Raw genomic sequence first — 15,179 nt, forward strand, 5'->3', positions numbered from 1 at the left:
TTTGGGTAAGACCAAGTAATTTGTTTAAAACTGTCTGATTGCACCTACAAAAAAACATGAGCTCATCTGTCTTTTACTCAGTACTGAGATAGCCTTTTGAAATGTGTTTTAAAGCTTTCAATTTCCTCTGATTGTGTCCTTCTGCTGTGATTTTTCTCATTTGATATTTGTTCCTTGCTCCTTCTATATTATTCTCCTATCCAAGGCAGTTAGTTCACTTACACATTGAAATGAAATTTTTACAAAGTGGATGGGAACCTTTTCCCTCTTCCTTGCTGATATAAAACATCCAACTGAAGCATTAATGACTTGTTAATGTAGGAGCATCTTTTCATACTTTCCAAAGCACGGTGCTTTTTCTGCGTTAAAGTCAATGTCTTTGAACCCTCTTTTTTATCTTGTTGGCACTGGGAAGAAAATTAAATACAGAGGGATGTAGGTTTGTGTTAGGGGTAACTTTAAGCTTAGAGTGGGTGGTTTATATGTATCTACATGAGGATAGTTCTACTGGGTGGACAAATCATACTGACAATTAACAATTATAGTGTGAAAGCGATTCTGAAGTCTGTGGAACGATGCAGGCTACAAGATGCCCAATTTGTTAATATAACAAAGAGGAAAAGAGACAAGGGGAAGGAAGATGGGGAGGAGTTGCCGAGGAACTTGAAGAATAGCTACTTAGTTGTCTCAAAAATCAACTTATCCCCAAAATGTTTTATCACTTGGTCTGTGCAGGTTCATATACATAGCCCAGTTCACAGGAAGTTGAGATAAATATGCAGGTTAGTATAAGATTCATTGCTTTGGAACACTGAGTCTTTTTAATATAAAATGTTAGGAGTTGCTTTTTCTTATATAAAAGGATACGAGTGAAGTGTATTACTAGTGAATTTCTGGCTCTGTACATCACATCTCATTATCTGCAAAAGCTTCCAGTTGATGATTAGCATCTGCAGTTTTGTTTAAAACAGCTGACGATCAGTGTAATTCTCTAAAGCACAGTGGGAGTTGTGCTTTTATTTGGCTTGCTGTGGTCACGAGACAAAACTTTCATTGTTTTTTAACAGAGAAATAAATATATTTCTACTGAGACATAGAAGACTATTTCTCAATCTTCTGTGGAGAAATAGAAGCACCCAGGAGTTCAAAAGCAACTCAAATGATATGGCTGCTAAGAAGCAGCACCATCATTTTGTTTGGATCTTCCGCCCACAGCCACAGGAAAGTGTCAGAACAGAAATGTTGTGCACTGAAGAATCGCATGATACGTGCTTTGATTTCTTCTATAAACCTCTGTAAAGAGCAGCTGGGCAGGCTGACATACCCAGAATCCAGCATGTTACCCTAGCAGCTGTCAACTGCTTTTTTTGTGCTGGCTTGCCGTTTGATAAATGCAGCAAAGGCTCAGGCACACAGCCTGTGTAATTTAGCAAGTCTGTAACTGCTGGACTGCGACATTTGTGAAGGCACCCATGTTCCTCCAGCCTTCAATGGTAGGAACTTTTGGCCAACTGCCTGAAGGCCCAGGTATTGCTGATATTCCTCTGGCTTGGGCTCCATGGTGCCATTTAAAGCAGAATGGTACTTTGCTAAAAATATCCTGCAAAGTAGTTTGAAAGATATTGCTTCTGAAACCTGTAGCATCGTGTCTTGGGGATTTGGAAGAGAATCACTGGTACCTAGTAGGTGAGGAGAACTTATTTTTCTTTCTCTTTCTCTCCGTCTTTCTATTTTTAGTTTGTCTTTTTTTTTTCCATTTTTTTTTTTCATTTGTAAGCAAATGAGATTATTGAACTGCAAATGACAAAGCTGCTTTGGGATTAAGAGAGTAAGAGGGCTTCAGAGTCTGCATGGGATGGAGAGAAAGACAGCAAGGGGCCTTTAGCTGTGGGGGATGCAACAGAAATAGGGGGATAAAAGACGCATGACAGCAGAAATGGAAGGAAACAGGGAACAGAAAAATGCTGGGTAAAGAGGGCAAGTATGGGGAGGAGTGGGAGGATACCAGCCAGCTGGCCAGGTCAAGCATCTACGGCGTGTGAGGTGTTTGTAACCTACTGCGCTACCTGCAGGTTATGGGCTCAGTTCAAAGGAAGGTCTGGGAAGAGATCTCCAGGAAAAGAGGGGCAGATGGTCTAGCTGGATTAATCCCTTAACCCTTAAGGCTGCAACCTGTGGAGCAATTAGAGATACAGAGATATAAAGAAGAAAACTGGTTTTGGTTTGAGTTTCCACAGAGTCTGTTATCCACTTCCTAATAACTTCCAGTTCTGGTTAATCTTTATGTGCTTTTAGGATGGCTTAGTGCACTAAGAATTATTCTCCTGGGTGGATAATTGCTTCTCACTCCTTAGGGGTAATAGGTAACTGTGGAAATAAGATTTGCCCCCTTACATCTGGAAGAGGAAAGCTCTTCGCTATTTTTTTCATATTTTAGCATAAGCCTTCCAAATCGCTGTCTAGATTATAAGGAAGTGTAGCAGTGTGACTCACACAGGCTGTTAAAGACCAAGGAAATACGTATGTGATTATAAGGACATATTTTCAGTGCGTGCTGCTCAGGCAGAATACACCCCCAATCACAGTGATTTTCTGTTTATATATTTAGTGTCCTCCTTAAGCAGTGGGTGGAACAAATGTGACTGGAGAGTGTGAGTGTATAGGAGGAGGGTGTTTGTGTAGCTGAACAAGAGTTAGAGGGACTGTAATATTGAAAGTCGTGCTTAGCAGTTCCGTTAATTCATCCCTAACTAATGGGGGCATGCAGAGTGCAGTCATTAGCTCACAATAAGTTTACTGCTGTCAGTCATCTGTGTTCCTCTTGCTATTTTTACAGGGGGAAATAACTCAGAAAATGAGACTAAGAGAGATTGTTTTGGGGGATCTCAGAAAATGAGACTAAGAGAGATTGTTTTGTGGGATCCAGACTGAATTCAAAAAGTTGCTGTGCTTTTATATAATCTCTTTTACGAAACGTGCTGTATGGGTCGTATAACTAGGTCAAATTGAAATTGATGAGCTTATTGAACCAAATACACATCAACCCATTTGGCTTCTGACTCCTCTACTCAGGGTAAAGACCCTTTTACGTTAGGGTCTCCAAGTGATGGGGTGCTACCTTCCTCCTCCATCACTTAGTGGGAGTTCTCACCAGAGTAAGTGTGAAACAGTCTGTCTCTAAATTTGAAAACTGCCTTTTGTCCAGTCTGAATAAACGGATGATTCTGCTAGTGCCGCCACAGTCTTTTGAAGATGATGCCCTACATCTGACTAGTGTGGAAGTATATATTTAACCCTTTTATTCAAGATCTATAACAGTTATATGTCAGTTTCCTTTACTTGGATGCTGGCTCCTCAGGCTGAACCTCAGGTTAGCGCTTTGCGCAAGAGTCACCACCCTTATACCGTCAATACCAGCCTGCTTCTTTTTGCACCTTCTGCTCTGTCTCATGCACTGTGATCTCCTGCCGGCGTGGCCTCCTCCTGCCCTGCACCTTGGGGATGTGCTGACACTAGAGGTCTGTTATACTCAACCAGTGAAACAACAAAGACATCAGGCTGCAGCTCCGCTTGGACAGAGCATCCTTTCCTTGGACAGAGCATCCTTTTCTTTCTTGCCCTAGGCACGCTCCTGCAGAATACGCAGACTACATTTAGATAGGGATGGTTGCAGTGTGTGAAGCAACACAATGTAGCAGGGAATTTATTTTTCCAGAAAAATCTCATTCATGCGAGGCAATGTTTTTTGGAGTCAGAGGAAGGTGACTTTCCATGCAGTTGCAGTTAGTTGCCTGCTACGCCTGCTGCAGGACTGGCATTCGTGTCCGGCACTGGGGATCCACAGCTCTGGTGGTTGTGGTGCCTTTGGGCAATGGATCTCACTGCGGGAACCCAGTCTCTCACCCATGCTCAAAAGAGCAGTAGGCCATTTTAGAACTGCCACTGCCAGAGAAACCGCCATTAGATTATTTTTTTCCTCAGCTTGTGTTAGGTTTGCTGTTTCTTTTATGTTCTGTTGGTGCCTCCATGCCAGGTTTTGGTTTGCGATGAGGTGAAGGGACAGGCTGGCACTCTGAACCACCCGGAAACCGTCATTTGCCAACAGCATGTGAAGTGTTAAAAATCTTTTTCTGGATCCAGAAGGGACATATAAAATAGATTTCTTCTCCCTTTGTGTGTGAGAATAATTAAATAGGTTAAAATTAAGGCAAGAACTTGATGAAAATACTCCTCCAGAGTACCTAAGGAAGCAGTTGAGGCAGCCTGTGAACCATCAGTGATTACAGGCAGCAACCTATGGCTTTAACCTACATGGTTAAAGTAGGGCAGAAAAACACCTGTCTTTTAAAGAAGAAAAATAAGAACTCAGTGAATTATAAACTTTAGTGCTGATAGAAACATTAAAACAAATTATTTAGCAATTTACTTTGATCATCTGGAGGATAATAAGGGAATCAAAACTAAAAAGTCGATTTTCCAATTGCAGATCTTGTAAAATTAATGTAATTACTCATCTGATACGATAACTGTTCTTGGAGAGAATGTAGATACGTGAAACAGAAGTAAATAGTAGATTCTTCCCAAGGACCATTTCTGTTTCCTTTTGCACTTGGTCAATGCTTTGACTGTAATCACTGTTTATATGTTGCTGCTTGTTCTTCCCTCCCCTAACTTTTATTTAATGGCTTCTTGAGAAGCATCTGTCATGTGTAGAGCTAATTCCAAAGTCACATCACTGTTATTATTTCTTCGATTTCCCTCCATCAAACACACTGTCCAGACCTCTGCTGGTGGTGTTTCCTGCGGGGGTGGCTGAATGCAGCACACCTTTTAAAAGCAAACCGTGTCCTGGACTTCTGACTGCTGTTTTGGACTGTCATAGTCTGTGCTTAATCTGCCTGTTTTCCCAAGTCACGCTGAAACCCAGCCCAGGCTTGGCTGACTTCCCAGGAGTGAAGATCAAAGGAGGTAAATAATGGACTTTGTTTGATTTTTTGGGGTGTTTTTGTACCAGGATGGAGCTGCCCTGGCTGGCACTCCCAGGCATGCAGCAATTCTGGTGCTTGTTACTTACTGACTCGCGTTGTGCGCTCTCAGTTTTGCCATCAGGAGCATTCAGAGTTAGATTCTCCGTCTCTGTCCCTTTTTTCCACATTTGTATCCTCAGGGAGAGGGAGAGAAGGTGCTCAGATGCCACTCAAGCCTCAGAGGTCTTGCTTTCTTTCCTGGAATGGAGTAGCAAGTTGATTATTTTATTTACTTTTTAAATAAGCAGCAAAGAAGGTTATCCTAGTCTGTTTGTTCTCTTTTTGGATGTAATTATAAAACTTTGTGCTTGTTTATTTCTGGCAAGTTTGTAACTAGGGACATACTTGGGTGATAATGAAAGATTTTATTTATTTTTACTAATCATGAGGAAGGCATCAGACAAGTATTGTTACTCCCTCTCAAAAAAAAAATCTTACGCCCTACTGCTTTTCTGTAAGTACATGTAGAGAATGATGGACTGTATGGGTTTGGGGTTTCCCTTTTATATAAGTAACGTCATTTTCAGTGTGTGTGCATCTTCCTGGATGCATGTGCAGATGTAGAGGAAAAAAACCCACAGAAAACAAAAGAACATCAGTGAAATGACCCATAAGTTAGACAGCTCTAACAGTCCGTATCTCATGGCTCGCCCGTTGTTCTTTCCGGAAGGTGGTTTAATGAGCAAAGCTGAGAACCAAGGGAAGATGCCAGATGCTTACAAGGTGCTGGGCCTAGGAAATGAAGGGAATCTGGGAATACCAGTAACCTCCCCTAAAAGAACCCCGGAGAGCTGACACATCTCCAAGAGAGACAATGACAGAGATTGCAAAAGGACAGCATGTTTTTCAGCTCCAAGAGGATGGTGTCAGGGATAGATGACGCTTACCACAGCCTGCAAAAACTGCTAAGGGCTAGGATGAGGAAAAGTGTGTAATGCTGCCCTTTGATCTGTATCTCTTCTGTGTCTGGATAATGATGTTTTTATTGTGAAAAATTTGTCAGAGGGCACACTGTACAGTTTATCACTCCTTCCCAGCATGGTAAAGTGTCAAATATGCTGGAGGTGTTGTGCAAAATGAAGAAATGAAGGTATTTGTGTGATATTCAGAGTCAGAATGGCCAAGCGGGACATGCTGTGCAAATGGCAGTCAGAGCGGAGAGCACCATAGCCACGGGAACAAACCCAACAGAAACACAAAGGGATGGGAGTACTGTTTGCACTGTAACCTAAAAACATTATAAATAGTCTTGAATTACCACTGAGAGAGAATTCTGCAATTTATTAGAGAAGACTATACTGTGCTTTAAGTGAATATTTTAGAGGCTCAACACTGCTTGAAATATGGATCTTTAAAATACTTGCTTTTACTGATTCTTACACTATAAATGAGGCAGACTTTTTATGATACAGCACTATAGAAATTTTAAAACATTTTACTGAAGACACCATGCAGTTATTTGTGAGTTTTGCAGGTTAAATATACTGTGAACATATTAAACAGAAAAGAAACACTTTTTTTTTTGATGAAATATGTTGGGACTGTTAATTTTCTAGTCTTGTGCTAGTGTTGTTATGTACTTTGTTGCTGAAGTCTAGAACTATTCATTTAATTGTTAATCTCGTCCACACATGGACGGATGTAGAAAATGATTGTGGCATTACATTACTTATAGTAAGTGCTTGAATTGAAAACAAAAAGCCTTAAAATAAGTCTGATTAATATTTATAAGTTACTTGAGACCCCCCTATTAGATGCAGACTTGAACTCCATTAACACTTGGTTCATTGAGGCCTGGCATTTGTATATATTGAGGTCGCTGACTTAGATTTCCAAAGTCTTTGTTATGAATGATTTGGAGCTCTTACTTGCTAATTAGAATTATGCACACATTGAGATGACTGAACCCTCCAATGCCTAATAATTACAATTTTCTGGCCTTTCAAGTGCTAAAACTACTATATTGCTATAGGTGTCATCACCCTACACATTCACCTCATGAGTTAGACCAGCCAAAAGGATTTGAAAGACAACAATATTCCTCCAAACAGACCTGAAACTTTTAAATATTTTTTTCTGAAGCAAAGTTTAACTAGCCTGGAAGTTCAATGGTTTGAATTCCAACTCCAGGCCAAGTTTGGAAGTGGCTGATTTTTGTAAGTAAGGAATCAGCACCCCAGTTAAAAAATTCTTCATACTTGAGGATTTTGTAATAAAAATGTTATGCCTTCTGTAAATAGCTTGGGTAAAATGTAATTTTACCCAAGGGCAGGAAGAGCAATAAATAAATTGGACATTTTTTGCCAGTTTTACAGGGTCAGCTATGCAGTTATTGTGTTATTGCAGTTAAATTAGTAACTGTTTTGTCTGTGTTTCTGTGTGTACACACAGATTATAAATATATTCTGTAAATGGTAACCGATTTATATATGTAGACCAGAATTACCAGCCTAATCTGTCCATAGAATCATAGAACCGTAGGGTTGGAAAGGACCTCTGGAGATCACCTACTCCAACCCCCTGCCAGAGCAGGGTCACCCAGAGCAGGCTGCACAGGAACGCGTCCAGGTGGGTTTGAATGTCTCCAGAGACGGAGACTCCACCACCTCTCTGGGCAGCCTGTGCCAGGGCTCTGCCACCCTCAAAGGAAAGAAGTTCCTCCTCATGTTTAGGTGGAACCTCCTATGCTCAAGTTTGTGCCCATTACCTCTTGTCCTGTCCCCTGGCACCACTGAAAAGAGCCTGGCCCCATCCTCCTGACACCCACCCTTTAAGTATTTATAAGCGTTGATAAGATCCCCCTTCTGCCATCTTTTTTGCAGACTGAAGAGACCCATATCCCTCAGCCTTTCTTCATAAGAGAGGTGTTTGAATCCCCTAATCATCTTGGTAGCTCTCTGCTGCACCCTCTCCAGCAGTTCCCTGTCCTTCTTGAACCAGGGAGCCCAGAACTGGACGCAGCACTCCAGGGGCGGCCTCACCAAGGCAGAGCAGAGGGGGAGGACCTCCCTTGACCTGCTGGCCACACTCTTCTTGATGCACCCCAGGATGCCATTGGCCTTTTTGGCCACAAGGGCACATTGCTGGCTCATGGTCATCCTGTTGTCCACCAGGACTCCCAGGTCCCTTTCAGCTGAGCTGCTCTCCAGCAGGTCAGCCCCCAACCTCTACTGGTGCCTGGGGTTATTCCTCCCCAGGTGCAGCACCCTACACTTGCCCTTGTTGAATTTCATAAGGTTCCTCTTTGCCCTGATCTCCAACCTGTCTAGGTCTCTCTGTATGGTGGCACAGCCTTCCGGTGTGTCAGCCACACCCCCAGCTTTGTGTCATCAGCGAATTTGCTGAGGGTGCACTCTATCCCCTTGTCCAGGTCATTGATGAATATATTGAAGAGGACCAGTACTGACCCCTGGGGAACACCACTCATCACTGACCTCCAACTAGACTCTGTGCCCCTAATCACTACCCTCTGAGCTCTGTTTTTCAACCAGTTATCTATCCACCTTACTTGTCCATTCATCAAGCCCGCTCTTCCTAAGCTTCCCTATGAGGATGCTGTGGGAGACCGTGTCGAACGCCTTGCTTAAGTCAAGGTAGACCACATCCACCACCCTCTCCTCATCTATCCATCCAGTCATGCCATCATAGAAGGCTATCAGATTAGTCAGACATGATTTCCCCTTGGTGAATCCATGTTGAGTACTTCTGATAGCTTTCTTTTCCTCCGCATGCCTTGAGATGATGCCCAGAACGAGCTGTCCCATCATCTTTCTAGGGATGGAGGTGAGGCTGACTGGCCTGTAGTTCCCCGGCTCCTCCTTCTTGCCCTTCTTGAAGACTGGAGTGACATTGGCTTTCCTCCAGTCCTCAGGCACCTCGCCTGTTCTCCGGGACCTTTCAAAGATGATGGAGAGCGGCCCAGCAATGACTTCCGCCAGCTCCCTCGGCACTCTCAGGTGCATCCCATCAGGGCCCATGGACTTGTGAATATCAAATTGATCCCTCACTCGATCCTCCTCAACCCAAGGGAAGTCGTCTTCTTTCCCCATTACTTCCCCCAATGCCTGGGACTCCTGAGGGCTGGGCCGAGCAGTAAAGACCAAAGCAAAGAAGGCATTCAGTAACTCCGCCTTCTCCGCATCCTCCATCACCATGGCTCCTGTCTCATTCAACAGTGGGCCCACAACTTCTCTGGTCTTCCTTTTGCTTCCAATATACTTGTAGAAGCCCTTCCTGCTGAGCTTGACATCCCTAGCCAGGTTTAATTCCAAGGCGGCCTTGGCTTTCCTTGTTTCATCCCTGCACGCTCTGGCAGCATTCTTGTAATCCTCCCAAGGGGTCAGTCCCTTCTTCCACTTATTGTAAACTTCCTTCTTCCACTTGAGCTTTTTCAGATGCTCCCTGCTCAACCATGCAGGTCTCCTGCGTCCCTTGGCCGATTTCTTTCTCTTAGGGATGCACCGATCCTGAGCTTGGAGGAAGTGGTCTTTGAATACCAACCAGCTTTCTTGAGCCCCTTTGCCTTCCCGAGCCCTGGCCCAGGGGATCTGTCCAGGCAGTTTCTTGAAGAGGTCGAAGTTAGCCCTTCTGAAATCCAAGGTTGTAATTTTACTTCTTGATGTTTTGTGCGTAGTACCCATGATCCTGAACTCTATCATTTCATGATCACTACAACCTAGGGTGCCCCCAACCTTAATGTCCTCCACCAGTCCCTCTGTGTTTGTCAGTACCAGGTCCAGGAGTGCTCCTCTCCTTGTTGGCTCTTGTACCACCTGTGTCAAAAAGTTGTCATCAATGCACTGGAGGAGCCTCCTGGACTGTGCGTGCCTGGCTGTGTGGTCTTCCCAGCACATATCGGGGTGATTGAAGTCCCCCATGAGAACCAAGGCCTGCGATTGCGAGGCTACCTTCAGCTGTCTGTAGAAACCCTCATCAGCTTCCCCATCCTGATCAGGTGGCCTGTAATAAGCACCCACAACAGTGTCCCTCATATTTGCCTGCCCCTTAATCCTTATCCATAAGCTCTCGACCCTCTCTTCATCCGCTCCTAGTGAGAGCTTGATGCATTCCAAATGCTCTCTCACATAGAGTGCAATTCCACCACCACGCCTCGCTGGTCTCTCTTTCCTGAAAAGGACATAGCCATCCATGACAGCATTCCAGTCATGCGAGCTGTCCCACCATGTCTCAGTAATTGCAATGAGATCGTGGCCCTGCAACCGCACACAGATCTCCAGCTCTTCCTGCTTATTCCCCATGCTGCGTGCATTGGTGTATAAGCATTTCAGAGAGGGAGTCGTGTGTGTAGTTTTGACCCTTGAGATGTGGTGTGCCTTCTGGCTTTCAGAAATACTGGCACGCTGGCCCACGAGCGCTGAGCAACTACGCCCTGGCACCTCACCATCAAGCCCAGTACCATCCCCATCCCACTTCAAATCTAGTTTAAAGCCCTATTAATGAGCCCTGATAACTCTTGTCCTAGAACCCTTTTTCCCCTGGAAGTCAAGGTATTCCCGCCTGTTACCAGCAGGCCAGGTGTTTTGTAGATCAGGCCATGATCAAAGTACCCAAAGTCCTGCCGGCAGCACCAGGCTCGAAGCCAGGCATTGATCTGCTGGCTCCTCCTACTTACCCCCTTGTCATTCCCCGCAACTGGGGGGATAGATGAGAACACAGCTTGTGCTCCCGATCCCTTGACCAGGCATCCCAGGGTCTTGAAATCTTTCTTCATTGCCCTTGGACAACTTCTTGTTACCTTGTCGCTGCCTACCTGAAAGAGCAAAAGTGGGTAGGAGTCTGAGGGCCGTACCAGGGAAGGAAGCATCCTCTTCCCGTCCTTGACGCGGGCTCCAGGGGGGCAGCAGACCTCCCTATGTACCGGGTCCGGCCTGCATATTGGGCCTTCCGCTCCCTTCAGCAGGGAGTCACCTATGACAAGGACCCGTCTTTTCTCCTTTACCGCAGTCCATTCCCAGATAATATTTCGTAAATATGACAGTCCAATGATTCACAGTGCTTTGCGATCTATAGAATTGTGGATTACTTTTGGGTATTAATTAACAGTGATTTCTGTCATTGTCAGATACAATGGGAGGGATATTGCAACAGCAGGATCTGAGAGACTCTGGGATGCTTTGTTTTTCGCAGCTTGCCAGGGTACTGTCATTTATCTCGACTCAAAACAAGCTTGGTTGGTTTCTGTAGTGACGGTTTTGGAAAGGTTAGTGGATTATCAATAGTTACTTTAGATGTACATGCCAAAGGGAAAGAAACGCAGAGGAAACAGAAATAAAAAACAGGTTTAAATTCCTTTGTGAATTTTGTTATGAATTGTAAAAGGGCACAGCAGTCAAATCAAGTTGATGTTTGACAGTCTTGGGAGATGTGAATTTTCCTGTGGGACGTAATGAGGGCTGATTGTCAGAGCTTCGGCTACTAATGCACAAACCAGAAACATTGCACTCTCTTTGGACTTGGGTTCTTTTCTATCGCCTCTGTGAGCTTTATTCATAGGCCTTGGGGAGGACTTGAAAGAGAGACGAGGGGAACAGTCCACTGAGGTTTAGCAGCACAAAAGAAATCCAAAAAGATATGGAAATGCAATAATGAACCCCAATTATCTATGTAGCGACAGTGTGCAATATCTATACTGTTACAATTAATAATTTATTGTCCCAATGTCCTGGATTAGAAGACTTTTAAAGATTCATTAAGATTGACTTTCTTCTTTAGGGATGCTCTTAGGTATTTTGAAGATTGAGCACTGTAATCTGGGAGAAGATACACTGCCTTTTTCAGATGTAGAGGTTTAATTCATGCTTCAAGCACAGAACTAAACTCAGAATTAACTAGGAACTGAATAATCTCTCTTACAAATTTGTGAAATGCCTTTGCTAAAATGCCTGGGTACTTGTCCTTTCTACTTCAATTTTTCCTTCACATTCTATGAGAAGCAATTTCTCCATCACAGTCCTGTGTTCCAACTCACACATCCTTATTTCCCGTGGGCTGCAGCTTTTCTAATGCCCTGCAAAATGCTCTTGCACAGCAGGTCATTGATCTTCTAGTCTGGCTTGAAGGTAGCTGATATGTCAATATAGGTTCTAGACTTTTTTTTTCTGATCTTTACTCCAATGATGTATGAATTACAATACTAAAAATGTATTCCCTAATCCTTGGGTTAGGATTAGGGATCTGTAGCATGGGAATTCTTCCCCCAAATTGAAGCCATATCCTAAACTGGGAAACACACCAAGCCAGCTAATACTGTACTTTCTGTCCCTCTGTATTGCCTGCTTTATTTTCTAGAAATGGCAAAATTTATGGCTTTAAAAATAATAATAAAATTACTCAGCTGAGTATATCCTCAAGAGAGTAAAGAGGCATGTATGCACATGCAATGCTTCAGCAAGAACAACACTAAGCATTTGAAAATTAATCATATAATGCAATATAAAAAACAGTCTTGGCAGGAAGAATTGCAGTTTCTTGCACACCTCTGTCCATGTCGGCAGTAGCAACCGCTGCTAACAATGGTGTCCTTCATCTGGGGCCAAATCTCATCGGTGAAAAGTGGATTCTAAGACTAAGAATATGCAACAGAGGGAAAGAGCAGATCTGCTTCCTTAGCTTTAAGTTAATGAAGTGTTTTCATGGCAGTGAGGGTGTGGCACAGCCAGGACCAGGAACCAGGAATGCTCTGTTTCGCGCATGTGATGATGCCGTTTATTTTGCTGCTCCTGCCCAGGAGGCAGGTGGTGGCAGCAGCAGAAGGCCAGAGGAGACTGGAAAAAGAAAGGCTGGGTGATCCAGCACGCCAGGGGGGAGCAGAAGGAGGTGTCCAGGACACCAGGAGAGAGTACGTGACATGGGAAGGGTTTGCAGTTACTGCATCACCCAGTGAAAAGAGGCAGAAAGGCAGGAGAAGAGCTGTATTTGACAGATACTGCTAATTACAATAAAAATTTAAGAACAGAAACAAGCATAGGAAAATGGAGAGGGGAGAGCATAAAAGGGTCTGGTTGTGTGTCAGGATGCTTGTCTGACCTGTGTCTCGTGGCTACAGCCTGTCCCATCTCTTTACTAAACTCAGTTCCCAGCTGTTTGTGCTGTGTTCTTGCTTTCCATTTGTTGTTTATGAGTGTGGGGGCAGATATGATTTGTTAGGGGACTTCTGGAAAGACCTGAGGTCCAAGCTGGTGCCTGGGTAAGGGGCGTATAGGGTTCAGGCACAGATATCGCACAGGCATAGCCCATGGCAGTGTTTGAGGGGTCTGTGAATACTGGTGTGTTTGTGAATCACACGAGTGATCGTGTGTGCGTGTTTCCCTAGCAGACTTCAGTCCTCATCAGCTGGGCAGGAGGAGGAGGATCAGGCCATCTTTATTTGGGTTTGTGAGTGCCATGTGGTACTGCTAACGACATTGCTGTCTGTGAGGGTCTGTGTATGCATCGGCACCTCTGGAGTACGCAATGGGGGCTTACTACCAGCTGGACCTGCAGACTGGAGCAGCACCGGTGGCACATATTGGACTGGGACAGGAGGAGCCTCCTGGGTCTGAGGGTGCACCAAACGCAGCTCTCATGGATGGGGTGGGGGAATCCCCTGGGACAGGAACCCTCCAGTTCCACTCTCTGTAAGAAGGGGTACTAGTTAGAACAAGCAGAAGAAAGTTTTCCCCAAATCACAGATGCTGCTTTCTAGAGCCGCCAGCTTCCCACGTAATTTATGAAATCTGAGGACATCTGAAACTAGGGTGCTGTGAGTTGAAATCTGCTATATTTGCAAATCCTTAGTAGATAGGACTAAGATGCTCCACAAATGAAGCATTAAACGGTGCTGTATTTTTAAACTTGTAAAGACTTCGAATACTGTGAGTAGTAATTTTTGCGTTCTAACCTGTTTGACTCCTTGCTCTCCCTAGGGGAAATGGAAGAGTTAGAAACCCTGTGGCTGACTGGTATTTGCCACAACGAGAAGAACGAAGTCATGAGCAGCCAGCTGGACATTGACAACATGGCAGGAGTGTTTTACATGCTTGCAGCAGCCATGGCACTCAGTTTAATAACCTTTGTCTGGGAGCACTTATTTTACTGGAAACTTAGATTCTGCTTCACTGGAGTCTGCTCAGATAGGCCAGGATTGTTGTTCTCGATCAGCAGGGTCAGTATTACTTTCATTTCCCCCCATCAAGCAACAGATAGAATAAATGCTACCTCCCTAAAACATTATGTTTCCTTTTATTCCCACTTGGACATGTGAAATACATATTAGAGCATCAGTGTGATGCTCTAGAGTAGTCAACAGGTTTAGGATGTACTTGCACTCCATGAGAAGTCTTTTCTTCATTGGAATATTCTAAGGTATGAATTATCATATGCCAGGATAATCAATAATCAAATGCTGAAAACTAATACATTTAGGGGAAATTTATATGAAGAAATGGTAGAGCTGCTCAGATACAGAAAATGGATTAATTTACACCAAAAAAAAATCCAAACAAAATAAACAGTAAATTTATGAGAGACATTAGTTCCCAATTTTGTGTTTTTCTTAAACAAGTGTATTTTAAGCAATAAAAATATACTGGAATATTTTAATAAGCTTCTCTTGATAGCAAACTTGAATAAACCGTGTGAGAAAAGGCCAAACGCAAGTGTCATTTGTGTTTGGTTAGACACTCAGACAGGTTTTAATGATAACTTTACCAAACCCAAAGTGGATTTACATATCCAAATAACTGATACTTGTCATAAAATAAGGGAAGCGTGTGCTTGTTCTTAAATTTTTGACACATTAGTTGGGGTTTTGTCATTTTGGGTTTTTTAAACACATAATACTTTCATTAGGTAGTTGATTTTGCTGGATTTTTTACATAGCTGAAGAGAATTAAAAATGATACTAAAATGCCCAATTGCTTTAAAATGTGCTGAAATTACCCTGTTGAGTAAATTGGACTGTATTGGAACTGCATTAAAAATACTCTGCCCTTCCCTGTTGGGGATTGTCTAGAAAAGCATATACAGTTTAATCTCCACATGTTACATTTGAACTTTATACTTTTGGCCTTTTACGTGTGAAATTCTCCTAACCAATCCAGGGGAAAAAAGCACTTATTTCAAAGGCAAATTTCTAAGAATTACAAGTTCACA

The 15,179-nt window shown here is 43.5% G+C and overlaps 1 protein-coding gene across 5 annotated transcripts in view; it reads left to right on the forward strand.

Moving 5' to 3' along the window:
- Positions 1-15,179, forward strand: part of GRIN2A (glutamate ionotropic receptor NMDA type subunit 2A) — a 233,908-nt gene that overhangs the window by 205,707 nt on the left and 13,022 nt on the right. For all 5 annotated transcript variants that reach the window (XM_054212709.1, XM_054212707.1, XM_054212705.1 and 2 more), the window contains one exon: positions 13,952-14,190. In XM_054212709.1, coding sequence (XP_054068684.1) covers positions 13,952-14,190 — 239 coding nt within the window. The remainder of the gene's footprint in view (positions 1-13,951; positions 14,191-15,179) is intronic.

The sequence above is a fragment of the Rissa tridactyla genome, chromosome 8 (genome assembly GCF_028500815.1).
Source record: "Rissa tridactyla isolate bRisTri1 chromosome 8, bRisTri1.patW.cur.20221130, whole genome shotgun sequence".
Taxonomy (NCBI): domain Eukaryota; kingdom Metazoa; phylum Chordata; class Aves; order Charadriiformes; family Laridae; genus Rissa; species Rissa tridactyla.